At 42.6% G+C, this 24342-nt stretch overlaps 2 protein-coding genes across 3 annotated transcripts; one reads left to right on the top strand and one right to left on the bottom strand.

Annotated features, from left to right (window-relative positions):
- Window positions 1-2839: 2839 nt before the first annotated feature.
- Window positions 2840-10622, top strand: katna1 (katanin p60 (ATPase containing) subunit A 1). The gene is made up of 11 exons (XM_073493211.1): window positions 2840-3065; window positions 5029-5194; window positions 5288-5427; window positions 5924-6128; window positions 6376-6491; window positions 7371-7476; window positions 7567-7725; window positions 8145-8271; window positions 8453-8587; window positions 9642-9768; window positions 9904-10622. Exons 2-11 carry the CDS (start codon window positions 5033-5035, stop codon window positions 10100-10102), a joined length of 1476 nt encoding a protein of 491 aa, XP_073349312.1. The 5' UTR covers window positions 2840-3065; window positions 5029-5032; the 3' UTR covers window positions 10103-10622.
- A 2176-nt stretch (window positions 10623-12798) lies between these two features.
- On the bottom strand, window positions 12799-24315 carry ginm1 (glycoprotein integral membrane 1). Of its 2 annotated transcripts, none has more exons than XM_073492392.1 (8): window positions 24167-24313; window positions 23936-24007; window positions 23724-23823; window positions 22590-22744; window positions 20694-20853; window positions 20364-20593; window positions 15670-15833; window positions 12799-15533 (listed from the first exon to the last, which is right to left on the bottom strand). In XM_073492392.1, the coding sequence occupies exons 1-8, from the start codon at window positions 24275-24277 to the stop codon at window positions 15428-15430; spliced, it is 1098 nt and encodes a 365-aa protein (XP_073348493.1). In that variant the 5' UTR covers window positions 24278-24313; the 3' UTR covers window positions 12799-15427. The 2 variants fall into 2 exon arrangements, with proteins under 2 accessions (XP_073348493.1, XP_073348492.1); XM_073492391.1 differs by having other exon boundaries at window positions 15346-15533; window positions 22590-22741; window positions 24167-24315.
- Between the last annotated feature and the right edge of the window lie 27 nt (window positions 24316-24342).

The following is a 24342-nucleotide window of genomic DNA, read 5'->3' as shown; positions in this document are numbered from 1 at the left end:
TTTTACATCTTACATGTTAAATCTGGGGCTGGTAACGTGGGTGAAGCCAACAAGTAAACAAGAACAAAGATGGCACTCCCTCCTGCTATCCATCCAAACTCGCCATAGCTTTAGCAATCTATCCTTCTAGCCTTGAGTACGTACTGTAGGTAGACGGGCAGGTAGGCCATAATCCAATCAATCATTTCAATCAGGCCAAACTAAATGATTGGATAGGTTTATCATTACAGCCCTGCAAAAGCAAAACATCTGTTGCTTGCTTCCTGGGAAATAAAGGGCATTTCAACAGATAATACAAAAACTACTTCTGTAAAAGAGCACCTACCGTATCTTTAAAGATGATTTTTATTGTTCATACAATCATCACGTGCCAGGGTGAGTTGTAACAACTCTAAACTCTGGTTCACAGCAATGTGACTGTACTCTGGCAGACTTCAACAGCAGCTCCCTGCTAAAAACTCTGCTTCTGGTCTAGACAGATCAGCTACTACTAACCAACTACAAACCCGAAGTCCACCTAGCCAATAACAATTTGGGCCTTGAATGATTTCCACTATTGATTTGAAAGGCAAAGGGACAGTTCTGACTCCAGAACCAGAGACTCCATCCATCAGTGAGGGTTTCCCTCAAGGCTGCATTAGTGCCTGTGCACTAACAGCTGCATCTCGAGTCATTGATCAGTCAAGGACCTCAAGTGGGAACTGAACATTAGCAAAAAATGTTTTACTATCCATTAACGAAAGTGCTTCCCTATATATGACTGTATATTCAAAGAGCGGCACCAGGCTAAGTCAAACATTGTAATGCAGCAGTTCTGATTCGTGGACAGTGGACAGTGGACAGTATCCCCACCTGTCATGTGGAAGACTGGGGTTAAATTTCACATCGTGGTGTCGTCACAGATTCTTAATCACTTTTCTCTGCTTGGGGAAAGTTTCACCATGTAGGAGTTGTCTCTCCTACCAGTTGCTGATTATTTCAGACCAAAGTAATACAGCAGCATCAAGCTTGTCCAAGAGCTTTTATATTCACTACTAACAATCAACAGCATCATCGATCATTCGACTGAGTACAGCTTGATTTATAATACTCAGAGTAAAGAACAAACAGGTGTGTTCCTGCAGGTTTGTGTAATGAATGTGATAACCGCTACATGAAGCACATGTCCGCTTAAAGCTGCTGTAAGCCTTGTCCTCGTTTTAGCTAACGTCTGTTTCGCAGTTAGCGATCCCCTTCCTCCTCCTCATGTCACCGCACTTGTATGACCTCTCTTTTTTCAAGGCAGCTCCCTTTGCCTCTTTCTTTTCTTCAAGAGTTTTTCTTTGCTTGGCCTGTTTGCTAGTATAAGCCATCACTGGGAGTGATGGAATTTGTTTGCACTGTTCCACCATTGTGGAGGTGCAGGTACCAGAACAGGAGGGTCCTGCTCTCTGGGTGTCCCCGAGCAGACAGGACCGCCACGTTATGGACTTCTCTGTCCTGATTGGATAAAGTGGGCAGGGATACCAGAAAATCTTGTTTTTTCTTTTACTGCATGAGCAGGGGGAGGAGAGACATGTGTTACTGACCAAACACTCAAATACAGAACTATTCAACACATGAAAATATATCACTTACAACAGCTTTAATGACATCTGCTAACTAAACTGGCATTTCAGATGCTGGATGACATTTTCATGTTTGATGTGGAGAGATGGGATCAGGGATTTTAACTGGATTCACCTGCTGTGTCATGAATTTGAGTGCAGTAAAAGCTACAGGCACAGGGAACATGAATGAAAGGGTCCATGATTATGAATCGTACTATTTATTGTGATATCACAGGGTACTCAACACGTCAACATGTGATGTCACACTGGGCCAAGCCAATGCAGACATCCCTTCCTCTGTGTGTTACCCAGTTAAATGAAACACTCTGGATATCTACTGCTGCTGCTGTGGCACTTTTATTCTACTGAAATACATTTTGAATAATAAGCACTAATGTTAACTTTAGTTAAAATATTAAACAGTGGTGGAAAGAGTACTGAAAATCTGTACTCAAGTACGAGTACAGTTACATTACTGAAATAATAATCAATTACAAGTAAAACTACTGGTACTAAAATAATACTTAAGTAAAAGTACAAAGTATTCTTGTCAAACACTACTCAGTGTATTAGTTAGTCAACTGTTGAGGTTTTGCATTATCAGTTGCAGTCATTTAGTCAAACTGGACTGAGTTTCTCCAGCTCTTCAGTCTGAATCAGTCCCAGCCCCTGCTCAGTTCTGCTCAGGTCATGATCACCTCTCAGAACCAGCACCTGCTGCAGAGTTGTTTTTTGTATGTCAGGGTTTTCATTGGTCCGTGTGTGAGCAGATAACCTTATTGGCTGCAAAAATGCAAATGAAAGGTTTAGATCAGGGCTGCCCAAAGTGGGGCCCACGGGGGCCACAAACATTTTAAAACTCTAAAAATGACACTGTTAAGGGGACTGGGGGTCCAAGTACCATTTTGCATCTAAATCCAAATAGTACTCAGTACTCACTTGTGATTTTAAAAGTAACTAAGTAGATTTCATGGTGAAATGCATATGTTAGTACCCCATAAAATACTTAGAGTAATCCTCATCCATCACTTCCACCCCTGATATCAAGGTTACACACCAATGCAAGGAAAACGAGTTTAGCTTGCTAGTGGTTAAAAGGTCAACATTAGCTCGTGTCCATATTAATTGTATTTTCTGGACAGTTTTATGAGAATTGTTCTGAATCGTTGCTGTTTTTTCTGACAACATCTAACATTTCAAAGTTTTCTGGTTTTATTGTGAAGGTCACGAGCGGAAGTCAAAAGTTTCACTGTGTGAGTGGTCTGCGTCAGGAGCTGCTGCTGCTGCTGTGCTGGGAACTTCCGCCATCTGAGTTGAGCTCGACCGTCCTGAGGCGGTTCGGTTCGGTCCGTCGGCTGCTGTCTTCACTGGACTGCTCTCACTGAAGGAGGTTCTGGTTAACCCGCTCTGAGGAGACACAGCCACAGGAAGTCTTCCCAGCAGCCACTGCGAGGACTCTGCGTGTCCGTCTGAAGAGTTGAGTACAAACCTGATTCAGAACTTTTATCTGGAACTGGAATTGGTTCTGTTTGTATCTGGAGCAGTTCTGTTCGTATTGATCCACATAGAGTTCAGTGAACATGTCGTGTTCTGTTCAGATAAAGTGAGTTTTAGCAGAGGAGGTGTCAGTATAAAGTCCACACAGACCGTGGAAACGGACCGTTACAGTGAAGAGTTCTGTTGGCTGTTTTCCTCCAACACGAACACAGAAGCTGTCCGTCTCTTCTGGACTGCACGGTACCGTCCGGTGTCACATTGAGCCACAACAGTTGGGTTTTAGCGGGGCGAGGCTGCGGCTAATTCCTGGAACATGAAGTTAAAGTGAGAACAGCAGCCGCCCTGCTAATCTACATGTCACTGACTGGATGAAGGCCTGAACACAGCTGCTGTAGTTCATCTCTTATTTTCTTCTTCTCCTCTTCCTGTCATAAAGTGACATCTGACTCTGTACATCGATTCATTTTCACAACTTTAGGAACTTCAGTGGTCATTAACATCACTGGAGTTGATACTGCTGAGTTTGGACTTTCATTCCCAGGAGGAAACACAAATGTGACTTTTTCTCTCCCAGTACCAGTCCTGAACACATGGTACCTGCTGAGACTGAGTCCAGATCTGACACCGAGGAGAAAGTGATACAAGTATTGATCCATTGTATTTGAATTGTTCGACAAAAAACATTTATCAAAATAGTATTAGTGTAGAAATTGAAGGAGTTCTACATAAAGGGTAGTTTGTTCAGGTTGAGCCTGCAGGCCGGTCCATGAGTACAGTTCAGTGTTACTGGTTCTGTATCATCGCTCCGTCCACAGCAGCTCTACAGTGAGGCTGCAGCAGTGTACCAGCACACAGTGATATGGAAAGTGACAGTTATCATACCACATACATTTGCTTATCCACACTATTGACTGCTTTTATAATCTTATTTCAAAAATATTTCAAGTTTATATCAAGTTTCATGTCTGTCAGGACATAATCATATTTAATGAAGCTATAACAGACCCAGTGAGCACCAGTCACATTTTCAAAGTTGATTTGCAGCTGAAGACTGGGTGATATTAGGTCTGAGTGTCTGAGACATGTAACGTGTTAAAATGGAGCTCGTGTTCTCATTTCGATAATTGGCTCATTAATAGATTGAAGAGAGCGATATTGATTGGTGGTATTTCTCGAAAGTCATATTTCACTGGTAGGTGAAATGTGGTCTACGTGAAGACATCATTTCACACAGTTAACGTGGCTGCTTATAAGTCGAAAGGTTGTTGGTTCGATCTCTGACCTTGGCAGTTTAATGTGATATTGACAAAATCACGTTGGATCCTCTACAATGTGCTGATAAAAGCCTCTCATCATCTTGGAGCCTGAGTAAGAAACCACACCACATTTCTCAGTTGAATGGCAGTATTACAAAACCCAGTGAACGTTGGTCTAAATGTGAACCTTTAATCAATATCTTCAAATATTCGATGAAAACACTTTCTCTTTTGAACCAGTTTTGGCAGCAGGTTTATAAATGTCTTTTCAAGGGAGAAATGCTCAGTGGAAAGCATTTGTTCAATAACAGCAGAATACCTTCTGTTGTCCTTTAAGGGTCAATGTAACTGATACTGATAATGAAAACTGTGTAGTACTGTGGACCATGGAACTGTAATATTTTGTCGTGAAGCCCTTTCTAAAGTCATTTCAATAGAAGTGATCAGGGACAGTCCGACCACATTAAACATCATCCTGGTCACGTTTTTTTTGTCTTTGCCAGTTTGTCAGGCTGTTCAGAGTAAGGCACTGAGCTTCTGAACCGTCTACATAAAATGTCTAACTTCTGCTTCCACTGTGGCAAAAAATCCCCCCAAAAATCAGATTTTTGCATATATCATACTTACATTAGCGAGGTAGCTGCAATGGACCGCGATGTGCTGACTTCCTCTCTGTGTTCCCACAGCACCATGAGTCTACGAGAGATCAGTGAGAACGTGAAGCTGGCCCGCGAATACGCCTTGCTTGGAAACTACAGCTCGGCCAGTGTTCTCTACCATGGATTGCTTGAACAAATTAAAAAGTATGCATACACGGTGCGAGACAGCAGTTTTCAGCAGAGGTGGCAGCAGGTAAATATGGCATCAAAAACGTGTCAGATAAAACTTAATAGATCTTATCAGTAGAGAGACCTGTGAGTTAACCTTAAACTGGTTGTGTCTCAGTTGTGGCAGGAAATTAGTGACGAGAATCGACAGGTTCAGGACATCATGTCGACTCTGGAAAACTTCCAGCTGGACACGACGCCGGCTAAACCCAGTAACCACGACGACTGTGAAATAAGGCCTGTGCACATGGAGCCAAGGTAACACAGTGGGTTATTCACATACAACTTTTAATGTTGAACTTTCTCACTCTTGTTCACTGTATATACAATTCTGATAGTGTTTGAACACTGTAGTTGTAGCTCACTGTTCACCTGTGTTGTGCACAGATTTGTGATGGTGTGTTGTGTGAGCGGTTTGTCTGCCAACAACAGCCCTCATGTAGTCATATGATGGAGATTAGTGAAGTGGAGCTCCTGATGTGAGCCTGTTTTGTTCCCTGCTCTGTAAACCTCACACCGCCTCCTCGTCTGCTGGTTTGTTTTTTCTTAACTTCTGAGTCTGGTTACATTAGTTCACTTGATGAACATTTTCTCTTCTAATGTAGTGTTGCATACAGTCTGTGTGGAGATTTTCTAAGAATGCATCACTTTTTAGTGCTCTGGATAAAACAACTAAAACACAACTGAACAGATATCTTGAGTCATGGCATGAATGGCTGTTTGTTATTAATAGTTCATTCTTCTCCTTTCACAGACATTCTCCCAACCCTGTCAGGCGGCCCTCTAACCCCTATAAAGACAGCAAACCTCCCAACAACCGCCTCAGTGTGGCTGTGAGGGCCCAGCAGAGGCACTCGCCTCGGGGGGGAAACGGGGACAGAAGTAAACCCTTCAAGGGCAAAGAAAAGAAGGAGTCAAAGGAGGCGAAGGAGGCTGCTGGCAAAGCAAAGGATGATAAGGTAAAGAACATGTTGATGGGTTCAATGAACCACCTTCTCCTTCATATTATTACATAATATATTTAGTAACATGACATGTATTCAGAGATTCTATTTGCATTGTTGGTTAAACAGTATCCACATGCTGCTTGTTTGCTTACAGCCATGCCGAGCCTGTCATTCCAGTTTTAGTCTGGGAGAAACCAGACTACATGGGTTACATTCAGGGAGCAGGGAAGAGTGATAATGTTTTGTGTCTGCCTTTCAGAACAAAGCAGATGTCCAGGAGAAAGAAGTGAAAAAGTTTGACGGGACAGGATATGACAAAGACCTTGTGGAAGCTCTGGAGAGAGATATTATATCTCAGAATCCAAATGTTAAATGGTATGCACTCATCACATTCTGTTCATCACAGCTGGAAGACTCATGAAGGTTTCTGGTGTTATTTTGGGTCATGTAACTGTTCGCTGTTTTCACAGCACACTTCTGCCTCCAGCCTTTGTAGTATGTTTGGCTAAAAATGTCCTCAAAGGGCCTCTGTCCTGGACACTTAAGATGGCTAACAAGTCAATATCCAAAGATGGCGGATTGTTCCGTTTTATCCATTTTGAATTAAATCCAAAACTCTAAGGGTTATCGTTCATTATATAACTACTTAATATGAAACTACCTCACATTGAAACGACTAGAAGTTATCTTGGGAAAAGACCCAGAGCCAAAAACAGCCTGCTGAATCTACACAAATGTAGCAAAAACCACTGACAGAGGAGTCAGTAAATGTTTTTTTTAATTGGAATCATGATTGGAAAGAGCTGCTATTTATATTAGCAGTGCTCAGTTTATTATGGTTTACTCAGTTGTAGCTACTTAACATTAGATCTACCCTGTATCATTCAGTCTAGCATGAACCGGTCGCATCATGTTGTTTGCTGACACTAATTTGCAGCTGGTAATTGTCGACATAATGAAAGCTGGAGAATATTGAACATATTCAGAAACCTCTAGTTAAACCTTCAAGCCAATGATATTATCATTTTAAGCGTATTACCTTACCATTTGGGAATAGACAATAGTTCTGTCAGTCTATGAAACCTTTCTAAGTATGGCTAAAAGAGATGTACTGTACCACAGTGTCAGAAACACACATATCAAGGCACAGACTCTGACCTACCAAGAACTGTAGGCAGTGTGTGGTTTATCAAGACACTTTCTTTGCATCCAGATAACTGTCAGGTGTAATCTCTGTCCAACATGTTTCTTTAGGGACAACATTGCAGACTTGGAAGATGCAAAAAAACTCCTGAAAGAAGCGGTTGTGTTGCCGATGTGGATGCCAGCATTTTTCAAAGGCATACGAAGACCATGGAAGGTAATGAGTTCAAGATATCAATTTGTTTTGTAATGTCTCACTAATGTCAGTGCACAGACATTTTTTTTTGTTTTTTGTTTTTTACTCTAGGGAGTGCTTATGGTGGGACCTCCAGGCACAGGGAAAACACTTCTGGCCAAAGCAGTAGCTACTGAGTGCAGAACCACGTTCTTCAATGTCTCCTCATCCACTCTCACCTCCAAGTACAGAGGGGAGTCTGAGAAGCTGGTCCGCCTGCTCTTTGAAATGGTACAACTTTAGATATGTGATTGGTACAGATTTATGGTACAATGAGAAGTGCTCGCCAACAAGGATTTAAAAAATATGAATAGTCTTTGATCTTCTAAAAAAATGAGGAGTGAAACCACAAATGTTGGGCCTGTATTTGTGTGTAGTGTTAATGTGCAAACCTAATCTGAATAAGACATCTGTTCTCACATCCAGTTTAATAAAAAACAAAAAAACTTCTGACAGTGAGCTTATATTGTATATTTGTATATTGATAAAGGCTCATACAGATTTATTTAGATTCAATGTTGATGTTAATATTTAGCAGTGTTCCTGATGAAAGTACTGTACTACAGAACTACCTTAGAATTACAAAATGTGAGACAAGCGGTGAGTTGAGGTTTCTCTTGGACTCAGTTGTTGTGTTTGTATTTGTACAGGCCCGTTTTTATGCTCCCACTACGATCTTCATTGATGAGATTGACTCCATGTGCAGCCGCAGAGGGACTTCAGAGGAACATGAGGCCAGCCGGAGAGTCAAGGCAGAGCTGCTGGTGCAGATGGATGGTATAATGTTTATGAGATGTTCTTGTGCACTTTTGGAAATGTTGTTTTCCGATAAGCCGTTTTACTGGCTATTGCCAATTTTCTAGCATTCCATTTATATTTAAACTGTTTTCAATGTAAAAGCCATCTACTGAATCATTGATGATTCTGAGGATTCTCCATTACTGTGGCTTTTGTGTAGGTGTTGGTGGAGCATCAGAAAACGATGACCCATCCAAGATGGTGATGGTGCTGGCTGCCACCAACTTCCCATGGGACATCGATGAGGCTCTGAGAAGACGACTAGAGAAGAGGATCTACATCCCTCTGCCTTCAAGTACAGTGATGTCTTTGCTGCTTTACAGTATAGTCTCCATAAGTCTCATAAAACACAACTGATCACCAACAAAAAACATGTTAGACCAACAACAGAGGCTCAGACAGAAGACTTCATACGGTGCAGCCTCATAATAACAGCATAATGTGAGGTCCTACTGCATTAACCTGTCACAGAGGCCCTATTGCAAAAATGAGCTGTGAACACCCACTGTGCCCCACATTCCTTTCATTCTGTACCATGTCACTTTACTGCACGGTGCACACAGCAGACACACATGCTGCTTCATTATATTTTGCTTTGGGCACCAGAAAACAACCAGTAATTTTATGCAGGAACACTGGTTTCTTCTAGGGTTGTTGTATCTGGTAAATACAGCATTACAGCACACAGACTCCTTTGGAGGGGTTGATCCCAACTGATCGTGGGCAAGAGGCTACCTGGACAGGTCACCAGCCAATCACAGGGCTGACATATAGAGATAGACATTGACCCTGCTGGGGATTTAAAGTCACCAGTTAACCTAACCTGCTTGTCTTTGGACTGTGAGAAGAACCAAGCAAATTATCAACACAAATAATAAGTCAGGCAGTAAACTTGCATTGTTCAGGGACTCCAGAGCAGCTGTCTGTGTTGCCAGGTTTGTAGTCCAGCCAAGCTTGAATGGGGCTCTTTAGGCTTGTTATACCTGGTTGGTGTACAGTGCCAAGAAAAAGAGAGTGAAATGAATAATACAACCCTGATTCCAACAGAGTTTAGACGCCATGTAAAACATATTCAGAATGTGAAAATGTGTTCATCCTTTTCTACATAAATTCAATTGGAAACAGTAGAAAGTTGAGATACTCTGAATTTTTATGCCAGACATGCTATGGATATATAATTGTTTCTGTTTTATTCTGTTTCATTAGCTTAAGCTTATTGTGTTTTTTTAATCCTGTGAATTTGATAAAGATCAGATATTGTTTTATGACAAACAAAGCCCAAAACCAGGTAATTACTTACCTTTTCTACATCCTGTCTGCTCCACTCAATATTACATTTATGTTTACAGCCAAAGGGCGAGTGGAGCTTCTCAGGATCAACCTGAAGGAGCTGGAGCTGGCTGGCGATGTGGACTTGGACAAGATCGCAGAGCAGTTGGAGGGTTACTCGGGAGCTGACATTACCAATGTGTGCAGGTCAGTCATCTCAGGGCTTCCCCCAGAAAAGGAGGATTATTGTAGGAATTTGAGTAATTCATGTAAATAAGTTTGCTGGTAGTTCATGTACCTCTATAAATTCTCTGCTGAAACTGTTGTTGTGTGATGCTGCAGGGACGCCTCTCTGATGGCCATGAGGCGAAGAATCGAGGGCCTCACACCAGAGGAGATCCGCAACATTTCCCGGGATGAAATGCACATGCCCACCACCATGGAGGACTTTGAGTCAGCTCTGAAGAAAGTGTCTAAATCTGTATCTGCAGCTGATCTGGAGAAGTATGAAAAGTGGATCGAAGAGTTTGGGTCCTGCTGAAAAACACCAGCATCCAGGTCATCTGTGTGTCTGACTGTGTAACTATAGTTAGTATTGGCTCTGTATTTTTCTGAATCATTCAGGTCATATTGAAGAAATGAAGAAGGTTTATTACTTTAGGTAAATAAGTGCACTTACAAAATGGCACCTCTTCCTATTGTACATTACATTAATGTTGTGCAAAAGCCTTAATCTAAAAAGGTGACTTAAGAGTCAACATTTTTTCAAATGTTTAAGTGATCCTAAAAATCACAAACATGTTCAACAAAATCATCTTTAGCTTTCAGAAAAATGTACAAATCTGAGGACACAATATTTGCTGCACCACGCTGATGTTCACAGATGTTTTCTGATGTCGCCTTCACAAGTGTCATAATGTCAATGTAATGTTATGTTCTTTTTTTAATGCACTTGATCTTATTTGGAACCATGTGGTTCCTTCACATTTTGAAGATGTAAGTTCTTATGAACATAACACTAACATGATATTTCTAAATAAAGTTAATGATAATGGAAATAACCATTGTCTTCCATGGAAGTTTATTTATTAAGGAATACACCTTCTGGGGAAAAACTACTCCACTCAGGACACGCTTAAACAGTTTTAATATTACATATTAAAACTGAACTGTGGCTGAAGTACAACAATAGATGACAACTTGAGTATGCATTACAGCTGTGTTGGTAATATGAGTCTTGATAATGTTGTTAATCTTGTAATCATGAGTTTACGGCTTAATTTAAGTAAAAACCATACAATCATACATGAATCCATCAGTGTTCAGATGTTGCTGGTGTGTAGTATACAGTATCTACCAGGGGTGGAAGTGACTCATTACAGCTACTCAGTATTTTTTCAAGTCTGTAATTTTACTCATACTTAAGTATGTATTACATCATGTAATATACTTGGTTATGTTTGAAATCCTACTTGAGTACAATTTGAATTAATGGGCCAATGAAAATCCTGACAGACTCTCTGCAAACTCTGCAGCAGTGCCATGTTTGGAGAGGTGAGCAGAACCACTGAGCAGAACAGAACCGAGCAGGAGCTGGGAGTGATTAGGCCTGAAGATTTAGAGAAACAGAGACCCCTTTGAATGTATTAAACATCAATGATTACAAAGTAACTAATACTCTTAATGTTTGAAAAGAATACTTTGTACTTCTACTTAAGTATTATTGTATTACCAGTGGTTTTACTTGTAATTGAGTAATATTTCAGTAATGTACTCGTACTTGAGATTTTCCGTACCCTCTCCACCAGTAGCATCTACACATGTTTACCATGACTTACCACTGATGTGTGTCTACAGGTTTTTGGGAGAACTACTGCATATGTGAGAAAGTAGTATAAAGCCTTTTGGGGCTCTGGAGGAAGCTGCATGTAATGTGATAGATTGCTTCCGGTGATGTCACTCAGTTGCATTGTGGGTAACGTAGGCACCGTTTGTTGTTTTTTTTTAAAAACCAGTCAAATGATCTAGCATTGCACTCATATAACACTGTTGGACTCATTAAGGACAGTTTAAAGACAAATGATCCAAATCGATACAGCAGAACAAAGATTTCCCCTTTTATTCCACGCACCGACATTTACCAGATTACATGCAGATTCCTCAGGAGCCACAAAATGTTTTATTCTACTACTTCACATACGTACTAGTGCTGCCAAAGACCTGTAAAATTGGTGGACTTACCCTTTAATGCTGATTATGTATATTTGCAGGCTTCAGACAATCATTAAAAAACTTTATTTTATTATCACCATTATTATTACTACTACTTATTAGCATCCTGGTGACACTGACCATTTAATTGCATGTGAGGCGGTCTCTGCTACATGAAATTCTTCTCTCTCTGCTTACTCCCTGACAGCTCTCTTCTGCATCCTGTCAAATAAAGGCAATAAATAACCCTGAGAAGAAGTTCAAAGATCAAACTTTCATGTCAATGAGAACAAACACAGAGAAACCTTCTGAAAATGAACTGATGTCCTTTGAATTACTTGCTTTTTCTCTAAACAGATGCATATTTATAAATGAGATCACCAAGTGAACACAAACCAAACGAGCTACAATCTATCTGCATTTGCAGACTGAGGCCTAAGAGCATAGAGGTGAAGATATTTTGAGTCCAAAACAAATCTGAGCACAAAATGCTGCTTGTATTTCCAGCCAATTTGAAATATGTTGTCTCAGTTTACACAATATGTTTTGGCTGATTCAGGATATTGTGTCGGTCGAGTCAAAGGGAACACGCACACCACCTACTTTATCTCTTTAAAAGAGTCATTCTTCCACACACGTTTTTTTTTTTTTTTTTTTAAATAAATCTATCAATGAAGAGATAAAAGGTGTGTGCAGAAATGACTCTTTTAGTAGCTTTAGTCAAACATTAAAACACCCACATTTATGTTATTAGTGTTATATGCATCATGCTTGTACATACAAGAAAGCCAGTAGATCACACAGGGAAGCACACAGATGGTGAAAGAAGGTGAAACATCATTCAAAGTAGTTTAAAAAATTAAAAATCTGCATGTGAGCTACAGTATGGCTGAGTAACGCTGCACACTGTGGGTGTTCACTTCAAATGAGGCCTCCTGCTTCGTCACCAGATCTCTGAAAACAAAGCAGCAAGTGTTCAGTGTCCTCTCATGCTGCACAACCACAATGATCAGACAACACAGAGGCTTGATGTCATAAGGAAAGCATTTAATCAGCAGGATTTTAGACCCAATTACACAGTCCAGCTGTAACTTGTACATTTTATGCACACAAATGTCTCAAAATAGTAACACATGGGTCTACCGCAAAGAACAAAGAACAAATGAGAAGATATTTCTGTTGATTTCATGCCTGACATGTTGTTCGCCTTACAGGCTGATTTAGTGTCATCTACAGCACTTTGTTGTTCATCAATTTGGAATTTGAGACTGATCTGAATACAGGTTGAGCTGTTTTGAGTCATCATGCAGCTTCCTAGTTTTAATGTATAACTTGCTGACAGAACAGCAAACTGCATTCACTAGCTAGACTACACATGCACCTATCGCAGTACATCATGCATTCTCCAGAGTAACTGAACCCCGGGGGGCCGAAACCACCACCTCAACTGCTCTGAGGTGCACGAGCTGATGTTTTAAGGGTGTTTCTTTGAAAAGCATGACAATTTTAAAATAAGACAAAAATCGTGTTGAAACTTGCAAAGTACTGGATGAATTAGACCCACTGATTTGACCAATAACCTGCCTTGTGCCCACCTGATTGGTCCCTCACACACAGCCTAGTGAAACATTAGGAGTGATAACCAGGAGACTCATCATTTCAGTCATTCTTGCAGATACATCATGGTGAGATGACTACAAAAGAACATTTCAAAAAAAGGAACATCCATGCAGGTTCAGGTCCAGTTTTCACCAGAATTTAAAACTAAGTGCAGAATATTTCCTTTAACACTTTATACACTGAATTTGTGCACACACTATTTTACATCAGTCCAGCCATAGCAGTAGCTTGTCATATACGTTTAGAGTGCATAGACAATCTGAAAACACCTCACTTACATTCTTCATTATGAGCAACAGGTAACCACACACGAAATCAATCAAAACAAATAAATTATAATTCCTCCATTACTGACAGAGATCCAAAATAGTCACTGAGGCACTGTGAAGAAAGACAATCAACGTGTGAGCCTCAACAGTGCAGCAGGCCTCCAAGGGACGCGTCTTTCATTAGTGACATTCAGGGTTTAGAAGAAGTGCAGGAAGAAAACAACTGTCATTGAATGTGCAGAAAAGATTAATAATAATATAACAATATGATCTGCATCTTTGTCTTTTTAGATTCAATAGTGCCTTTGAGTCATCAGAGCTTAATGTAACAACAGATTAAAATCTAATGGCTTTGAGTATTCATCTTAACATCAGACAGGAGATGATGCCTGTCTCATGTTAAATAAATATGTTGAATAAACTCATTTTAGTGTCTTTGCTGCCTTTCTTCACATTTTTTCAGCAGTGGGGTACATAAAAAAACAGTTTGAGAGAAAAGTGTGACCTGTACAGAACTGCTACATATAGAAAGTTTTTTCAGTGAACATAAAGACTGTAAATCATTACAGGCAACCCCTAACATACTCAGTTTGTTCATATTTATTTGTTAAATCTACAGTACTCCTATCAGCTTTCCTAAGCCTCTGTCTATTCTAATATGTGTTGCTAGGTTTTGGTGACAACATACAGCAAACAAAACAATCCATCCTCAAGGTCCAATCAGTAGCAGTCCTGAAGCTTTTCATCATATAACATGATTTTCATCAGTAAATGGAGTTTCCTTCACTGCAGATGTTCAAACTGCCATTTTTTCTGAGCACTCTGAGGATGTCTCAACCATGTTGGCTTAAAAGGAATAGTTCAACATTTTAGGATCCAGAGTTGGATAAAAGGACCAAGCAAAGAACCTCCTGGAGTCTCTGCTGTCCTCCTGGCAATGTTACAGTAAGACAGGCCTCTAGGAAGTCACTGTGCACAGACAAAAATGTATCAAATAATGTCTTTTAAACTTCAGTTTTTGTACAGATTATGAAACAAACAAGATATAGCGTGCGGTCTTTCTCCAGTCTTAATGCTAAGCTAAGCTAAATGGCTTCTCGTCTAGATCTCATCAAGAAAGCGAATAAGCCAATTTCCCAGGTTGTTGAACTTTTCCTTTAAAATCTGAGCTTCAGAGTTGAAAGCGTTTGACCGTAGCTGTTGATCTTCAAGAATTACATGATCTATATGACATTTGCTTCTTGCATTTGATTTTAAAAAGGTAAGCCATGTTGGTACAACAAGTTTTGGAAGTAGGTCAAGCAAAAGTACTCAGTTAGGTCATTTCTCATAAAAAGCTACTTGTTGGCTAGTTAGTTACTTGAAAAGGCAAGTAACAGATTACAGTCATTGTGACTTAGCAAAACTCTATCTGACCAATCACAGGAGCAAAGAGTCTTTTGTACAGATGATGAGCTGATTGCACTGATGCTGGTAAATACATTGCTATCTTACCAATACTCCAACCTCTCAGAATTACAGTGCCTTCAAAGCTCAGCACTATGAATAACTAAATAATTTATTTTCAGTGGATTTACATTGACAGATGGCTTTAAACCACCTCCTGCTCCATTGTAATGTGCTTTAAGAGTAAGCTAATGTGGAAACAAAACCTAGCGGTCCACAGATCTGAAGTAAAAAAACAGGCCATGCTGAAAACATAACACAGTAACAGCAGAATAAATAAGAACAAACTTAAAATGAAGGGGCTGCCAGTCAGTCCTCATTTAAGGTTTCTTTTCTTCTTCCTCTGCTTCTATTTCTATGTTCTCCAGCAGAGTGTGCTTCTCCTCCTCCGGCATCAGAGTGACAGGGTTTAGGTGAAAAATGTGCCTGTAAAAAAAGAAGAAAAAAGTTAGCATTTTGGAAACAATCAGGGTAAGGAGGTCAGCTGGTCAGTGACCACATGGATTCATACACTTTCTTCAGCAGTTTTTGTTCACTCACAAACCTGATGAAACAAACTCACTTGTGTTCACAAGTTGGGAAGAAGATGTCCAAGATCTTGACGATGACTGCTGATCCCACAACGCCGATCACAACCACCCACATGACTAGGAAGAAGAGAGGCAGTGACTCGGAGCTGAAGCGCCTCAGACGCTCCCTCACTTCCTCCACCCACTGACACATGGCCTGATGGACAGATGGACATGGACACATGAGTATTTCCTGCTGGTACAAGGCTCTACTAGTGCTACATAGTACAGAAGGGAAGATGTGCACACACAAACGCCAGAAAAGAAACCAGAATGACTGAGAGCTTATGAGGAGGTCATGTGTCATAAAATGCATGAATTCCCAAAGTGACGTGGAAAATGTCATGTTAGACAGCTAGAGCTGACAGATGTCTGTCAAAGTGTGGCATGCAGAAAAATATCTTTGAAATATAAGGATGGGAACAATCACATCAAATTGTACTGCTTTTTTTTTAGCAAGTTGCTGTATTTTTGAAAACTAATACTGGAGGCACATTCTCAATTGTAAACCAAGCCCACAAGTTAACAGTGTGAAAGTAGGTGCTGTACAATAGAGAATCAAAGCCCTGGTTGATCTATTCAGTCCAATTACATTTGGAAACTCTAGAGGAGCTTAATGATTAAATCATTTTATCCCCATTGAAGTTATCAGGGGGCTAAAACAGTAGTTAACTGCCTCTGCTGGCAGAAATCTCTCGTGCACACACTCTGTGGGCCGTACAATGTAGAAGCTACGCAGAGGATCCAGGTCATTTTATACCTGAGAGTCAAACTTTTTTGGCTTCATACGCCACTGAGCAGCTTTTATAGGAATGAACAGGGCCTTGCCACTGATGCTGTACCCCCTTAATGCATCCCATTTTAGACATTGAAAATCCATCTATAAATACAAATATATGGCCAGTATCAACTTAAAGAAGCAATATTGTACTAATGCTATAATAATTTCTCTGTCAACTCTTGGCATTTTAACCTGCCCTTATTTGGATATAGCTCTCAGTAGCATCTCAATGTCTTCTTAAATGCTTGACTGACTTTTTGAAAGTCATAACAGTTCATACAGTTTCACAATCTCAGTGACTGGGGAGGAATTTTAGGGGCACTACTGTGAAAGCCCCCTATGATAGAATTAACAACAAGGAAGTTTACGTCGCCCGGAATGGCGTCACCGGGGCCCCACCCTGGAGCCAGGCCCGGGGTTGGGGCTCGCAGGCGAGCGCCTGGTGGCTGGGTCTTTGCCCACGGGACCCGGCCGGGCACAGCCCGAAGGAGCGACGTGGGCCCGCCCTCCAGTAGGCCCACCACCCGCAGGAGGGTCCAGAAGGGGCAGGTGCGGTGCGATTTGGGTGGCTGTCCTGGGCGGGTGCCCCGGCGACCCAATCCCCGGACGGTGACTCTAGCCATGGGGACATGGAATGTCACCTCGTTGGGGGGGAAAGAGCCTGAACTAGTGCGGGAGGTTGAGCGCTACCGGCTAGAAATAGTCGGGCTCGCCTCCACGCACAGTCTGGGCTCTGGAACCCAACTCCTTGAGAGAGGCTGGACTCTCTTCTACTCTGGAGTTGCCCGCGGTGAGAGGCGGCGAGCTGGTGTGGGCTTGCTTATAGCTCCCCAGCTCAGCCGCCATGTGTTGGAGTCTTCCCCGGTGAACGAGAGGGTCGTCTCCCTGCGCCTTCGGGTCGGGGATAGGTCTCTCACTGTTGTTTCGGCCTATGGGCAAAACAGCAGTGCAGAGTACCCGGCCTTCTTGGAGTCCCTGGGAGGGGTACTGGAGAGTGCTCCAACTGGGGACTCCATTGTTCTAATGGGGGACTTCAACGCTCACGTGGGCAGCGACAGTGTTACCTGGAGGGGTGTGACTGGGAGGAACGGCCTCCCCGATCTGAACCCGAGTGGTGTTCTGTTGTTGGACTTCTGTGCTAGTCACAGTTTGTCCATAACGAACACCATGTTCAAGCATAAGGGTGTCCATCAGTGCACGTGGCACCAGGACACCCTAGGCCGGAGGTCAATGATCGACTTTGTGGTCGTGTCATCTGACCTCCGGCCGTATGTCTTGGACACTCGGGTGAAGAGAGGGGCTGAACTGTCAACTGATCACCACCTGGTGGTGAGTTGGATCCGCTGGCAGGGGAGGAAGCTGGACAGACTTGGCAGACCCAAACGTACTGTGAGGGTCTGCTGGGAACGTCTGGTGGAACCCTCTGTCGGGGAGGTCTTCAACTCCCACCTCCGGGAGGGCTTTGACCAGATCCCGAGGGAGGCTGGGGACATTGAGTCCGAATGGACCTTGTTCTCCGCTTCCATTGTTGACACGGCTGTTCGGAGCTGTGGCCGTAAGGTCTCCGGTGCCTGTCGTGGCGGCAATCCCCGAACCCGGTGGTAGACACCGAAAGTAAGGGATGCTGTCAAGCTGAAGAAGGAGTCCTATCGAGCCTGGTTGGCTCGGGGGACTCCTGAGGCAGCTGACGGGTACCGGCAGGCCAAGCGTGCTGCAGCGTGGGTGGTCGCGGAAGCAAAGGCTTGGGTCTGGGAAAAGTTCGGGGAGGCCATGGAGGAGGACGACCGGTCAGCCTCGAGGAAATTCTGGCAAACCATCCGGCGCCTCAGGAAGGGGAAGCAGCCCTTCACCAACACAGTTTACGGTGGAGGTGGGGAGCTGTTGACCTCGACTGGGGATATCGTCGGCCGGTGGAAGGAATACTTCGAGGATCTCCTCAATCCCACTGACACGCCTTCCACAGAGGAAGCAGAGGCTGGGGACTCGGAGGTTGATCCATTCATCACCCAAGCCGAAGTCACCGAGGTAGTTCGGAAGCTGCCCGGTGGCCACCGGGGGTGGATGAGATCCGCCCTGAGTACCTCAAGTCTCTGGATGTTGTGGGGCTGTCTTGGCTGACACGTCTCTGCAACATCGCTTGGCAGTCGGGGACAGTGCCTCTGGACTGGCAGACCGGGGTGGTGGTCCCTCTATTCAAAAAGGGGGACCGGAGGGTGTGTTCCAACTATCGGGGGATCACACTCCTCAGCCTCCCTGGTAAAGTCTATTCCAGGGTACTGAAGAGGAGAATTCGGCCGATAGTCGAACCTCGGATTCAGGAGGAACAATGCGGTTTTCGTTCTGGCCGTGGAACACCGGACCAGCTCTATACCCTCCGCAGGGTGCTCGAGGGTTCATGGGAGTTTGCCCAACCAGTCCACATGTGTTTTGTGGACTTGGAAAAGGCATTCGACCGTGTCCCTCGTGGCATTCTGTGGGAGGTGCTCTGGGAGTACGGGGTCGGGGGCCCTCTACTAAGGGCTGTATGGTCCCTGTATGACCGGAGCAGGAGCTTGGTTCGCATTGCCGGCAGTAAGTCAGACCTGTTCCCGGTGCATGTTGGACTTCGGCAGGGCTGCCCTTTGTCACCGGTTCTGTTCATTATTTTTATGGACAGAATTTCTAGGCGCAGCCATGGACCGGAGGGGATCTGGTTTGGGAGCCACTGGATTTCATCTCTGCTTTTCGCAGATGATGTTGTCTTGTTGGCTCCTTCGAGCCAGGACCTCCAGCATGTCCTGGGGCGGTTTGCAGCCGAGTGTGAAGCAGCTGGGATGAGAATCAGCACCTCCAAGTCTGAGGCCATGGTTCTCGACCGGAGAAAGGTGGTTTGCTCCCTCCGGGTTGGGGGAGAGTTCCTGCCTCAAGTGGAAGAGTTCAAGTATCTCGGGGTCTTGTTCACGAGTGAGGGAAGGATGGAGTGCGAGATTGACAGGCGGATCGGTGCGCCGGCCGCAGTAATGCGGTCGTTGTATCGGTCTGTCATGGTGAAGAGAGAGCTGAGCCGAAAGGCCGGTCAATCTACGTTCCTACCCTCACCTATGGTCATGAACTTTGGGTCATGACTGAAAGAATAAGATCCCGGATACAAGCGGCCGAAATGAGTTTCCTTCGCAGGGTGGCGGGGCGCTCCCTTAGAGATAGAGAGAGGAGCTCTGTCACACGGGAGGAGCTCGGAGTAGAGCCGCTGCTCCTCCACATCGAGAGGAGCCAGCTGAGGTGGCTCGGGCATCTGTATCGGATGTCCCCTGGACGCCTCCCTCGGGAGGTGTTCCAGGCATGCCCCACCGGGAGGAGGAGACCCCGAGGAAGACCCAGGACACGCTGGAGTGACTATGTCGCCCAGCTGGCCTGGGAATGCCTTGGGATCCTCCCGGAGGAGCTGGAGTAGGTGTCTGGGGAGAGGGAAGTCTGGGTGTCCCTGCTCAGGCAGCTGCCCCCGCGACCCGTCCCTGGATAAGCGGAAGAAAATGGATGGATGGATACTGTGAACTATGACAAACTTGGACGTGGGTCTTTCATGTGGGCATATCTAACAATTCAAACCTAATTGGTCCCATAACTGCAGAGGTTTAAGATGAAGCAAATCAGTGTTAGTACTAGCCAATGCTATTTGTATATGAAGTTGAAAAAATTTGAGAAAATCATCACAGTGCTTCCCTATGAATAAATTGACTTTTCATTCCCTGTTGTGACAAGAGACCTCAAACAGTCTGATTTCTTGGGAATCCAGAAACTGTCGTCCTCATCCTCTTACACAACAGACCACACCTGCAGCTGACAGCTCTCCTGCTGGAATGGTTAGACACCTGTGAGGCAGAACGTACTGTATGTCGTCAACTAGATCTAGCATCACACTTGGCTCACAGAGTAGGATGATATCAGTTCTTTGGGCGGAGTTTCCATCTGAATCTGATCCGGCTGGCTCGGCTCTCTGTCTTCAAATTCATCATCGTATCTGACATCATACAGCAGGTCAGGGTCCATACGCAAGGGAGTCTCTGGGAGCTTTCCTGGAGCCGCAATCTCCTCCTGGGTGGTCTCTGTGTGCTTCAGGGGGTACTGGCTGGTGGTCTGGGACATCAGCTGTTCTTCATCTGATTTAAATAGTGGGGAAGAAATACGAATACATGTTAAACTGCACTATCATATAGAGTATTTGCATAATAATGAAGAAAAAGCAGCATGTTTTCATACCTTTTCTAGGATTTGGTGGATCTGTGACAACAACATCATTCTCCCTGGGAACCCTGAAGATCTCACTGTGTCCGATGGGGTAGATGTTGGTGAACTGAGCCAGTTTCTGGAAATCTGGGCTCATCAGTATTTTCACCTCACACATGTCAGGCTGCTGGACCTAAATGATACAAACCCAAATGGTGTAAAACTATATCCAAAAACTACTATTTCAGTTATGTTTTGCACTGGTGTTGCTGTATTTGATCAGACCTGTGGTACAAAGGCCTACAAAATAAAATGTAACAAAAAAGAAAGTTAAGGATAATTTAGGCTACCATCTTCATGCATTAAACACACAGTATGCAATTTCTGCCACGAGGGATTTCTCATTCACGACAACAAAAACAAAAGCTTGATGACGTCATGAAGTATGAGATCATGGGAGTTGTTGTCTTCATTGTTAAACAACCACAATTGCATATCAAAATCCACCCATGTGACTCAGACACAAATGTTCACGGACAAAATAATGTATTCAAATTTTATTAAATTACGTAACGCTCGCCAACTTCCTTCCTCACCCTCTAACCTATCATCTGATGTTTCAGCAGAAGTTACAACAACAGGCGACCAAATGAAACGCACCGTTACCTTGAGTCAAACGACTGATTTCTCTGGGTTTGAACATTGTTGGAAACATTTGAATACACAACTCAACAAAATCTATAACAAAGGTCGAGTTGTTTTTAGACAATTTCATGCAAAAAATTACATATTATATCTTTCATTCAAAATGCTTTAGTAAAACTACAAACTGATCAGTATCACATTTAAACGACATGGGAATGTTATGCCAAAACTATAACTGAGTGGTGGACCACGGGCCAAAGGCAAGCACCTGTTGTGTTGTGTTGCTAAAAGGCAAGTATCAAAAAAACATTTTTTAAGTCTGAGCTCAATTGTTTTTCCTCTTGTGATTATGCCCAAGAACAGATCTTTCGAAGTTCAATTACATTTTTTCCACTTGCCTCTCAGAGCTTCCATACTAGGATCCCAAGTTCAACTGATTGATTCACTTCCTGCAGAAATTCTCATTCTGTTAATTTAACTCAGATTATGAAAAATAAAAATTAATAATTAAGGATCCAACATAGACCTTATGAAAGAGCATTCTACCTGATATACTATAATTTTCTTTTCATTCTCCTTATTTTTTTCTTGCTAGAAACATCTGGCGGGCAAATTCAAACCTTAAGGTGGGCCAACTTCAGCCCATGGACCCCATTTTGGGCAGCTCTTTGTTATCTATTTTGTTGAGTTGATTACTCACACTATCCCAAATGTTTCCAACAATGTTCAAACCAAGAGAAATTGTAAAGCATACTCAAGGTGTTTCATTTGCACACCTGACGCTATAACTTCAGGGATTCAAAGAGCGAGAAAGGAAGTCTGTAAATGTGACTACACATAAATAAAGCTTTAAAACATTATCTCATCTGTGAACACTTCTGCCTGAGTCACGTTGCCACATTTTCATCAGAAGTGTTATTTAACAATGAAAACAATTCCCATGATCCCATATTAAAGTCATGTGTTTTGTTTTGATTCAGAGACCCCTAGTAGCACCAATAACATACTGTGTATTTAATATCATTGATAGGGTTGTAGGTTTTGAGACAGTCCCTAAAAGAATAAACAGTTCTGTGGGCAAATTCTCTCTAATTATCAAGGCTTCGGGTTCCTAAAGGGGAACAGATGACTGCAGCTTGAAAACATATGCACAAAATGAACCAACTTTTTTATATCCGGGACAGACTTGGGAATTCAGTTCCTCAATGTCTGATTCACTGACACAATTAAGATTTGACAGTTAAGACCTCAACGAGACCCATAAGATTCCAAAGAGATATTTACCTCCTTGCCCTCCATCTCTATGACTTCACTGAACACCTGCAGAGCCACCACCTCCTCTGAGTCGCTGTATAATCGGTTCTGGCTCACCATCACTCGGGTCACAGTGGTCACCAAGTCCCCAGATTCAAAGTCACTGCTTCCATTGATGCTGTCTACTGTAGAAATACAATCAGTTTATTAATAAGCCTATGATATTTACATGATATCATGTTATGTTTTAACTTTCAGGGATTTGACTCAAATTCTTGCATCATTAGCTAATTAATCCATCAATTTGCGTATTACCTTAATCAATGACATTTCTGACAAGTCATTTGTCAAATAAAATGCCACACATCTGCTATTTTTGTCATTTTTTAATCATTGTAAATTGAATAGATTTGACAATTTGAAAACATAAATTTAGACTCTGATTGCTTATGACTTCATTTCTTTATTATAGGACATTATAGGAGCTGCCACCCTTCTGGAGCAGGGGCTGTTGAAGTGCTACAGACATAATCACAAAGTCATTTTTGATGTAGATTTGTGCTGAAAACACAAAGAAAGAAAGAAGAACAAAATATGGTCAACAGAAACCATATATTGTGGAGTTAGAGGTCTTCACTGGGGCCACAGAAACTACTATTCGATGGCCAAAGAGCAAAACCTCCTATCTACAAATATATATATGCATATAAAAATATCTGCACTTTGCGAGCCACTAATACCTAGTCTGTATTGTTAACACATAATATAGTAATATAGTCCAAAAACTGTATGTGTATTATGTATTGGGTATCCTTAACAATAGCATTCTGCAAGAAAACAACAAGTTTCTTTTAGTTTTCCCAAAAAAGTGGATTTTTCAGATAGGAGGTTCTGCTCTTCGGCCATCATATTGTCATTATTGATTCATTTATTGAGTGTTTTTGATGAAAGAATCTGAAGTAACCACTCACAGTATAATGGCATGATATATATAAAAAAAGGAAAATTAATTTTTAAATTCAGTAAACAGAATAATAGATTTTAACAGGAGAACAATATATTTTCCTCAGGTTTACATTAATACCATCTTCTTATTTCTGTAATTATGAAGTACTTGGATTAATCAGAACCGGTGAACATCCAGGTGATGTGAGGAGAACTCACAGAGGAGAGCCTGACAGTTGAACCTGGTGACCCCTGACAGCTCCACTGGGATGTCGTTGACCAGCACCTGCTCTTCACCCACCGAGATGTTCAAATTGATCTGAAAGACGACAGAACAACGTTACAGCTGAGCGTTAGCTAACTGCATTTTATATAAAACACACATCTTTGTACCGTCGCTACATAAATGGGATTATATTGCGTAACGTTACCTGCAGGTTGTTGGCATCCTGCAGCTGTGTATCAGCCAGTGTCCCTGCTGTCACGTTGATCAGGATGTTTTCCTGTGGACATCAAAATGTACAAAAACAAGGAAAAGAAAACACAAACAGACGTGACCACCATGTCTGCCAGTAGCTGGACGACGAGTAAGCTAACGCTATGCTAACATCAACATCATCAGGTTAACAAATGTTACTGACATTTGCCGCCTTCCGTCCTACCGTATTTAGTTGTCTAGGTGGTGAATCTGTGCAGGTTACTGAGGCAGAGAGAACAAACACGAGACAAACTGTTAGCCCTGTGGTTTTCATCTTGACTGGGCTGGTTTTCATCTTGACTCGGCTCCTCTCAGCAGCAGCACAGCTACAACAAAAACATTGAGCGAGGCTGATGTAGT

Source organism: Pagrus major, chromosome 22, assembly GCF_040436345.1.
Source record: "Pagrus major chromosome 22, Pma_NU_1.0".
NCBI lineage: Eukaryota > Metazoa > Chordata > Actinopteri > Spariformes > Sparidae > Pagrus > Pagrus major.
Note: the sequence above shows the minus strand (reverse complement) of the source record. Positions and strands in the feature narration are given on the sequence as shown.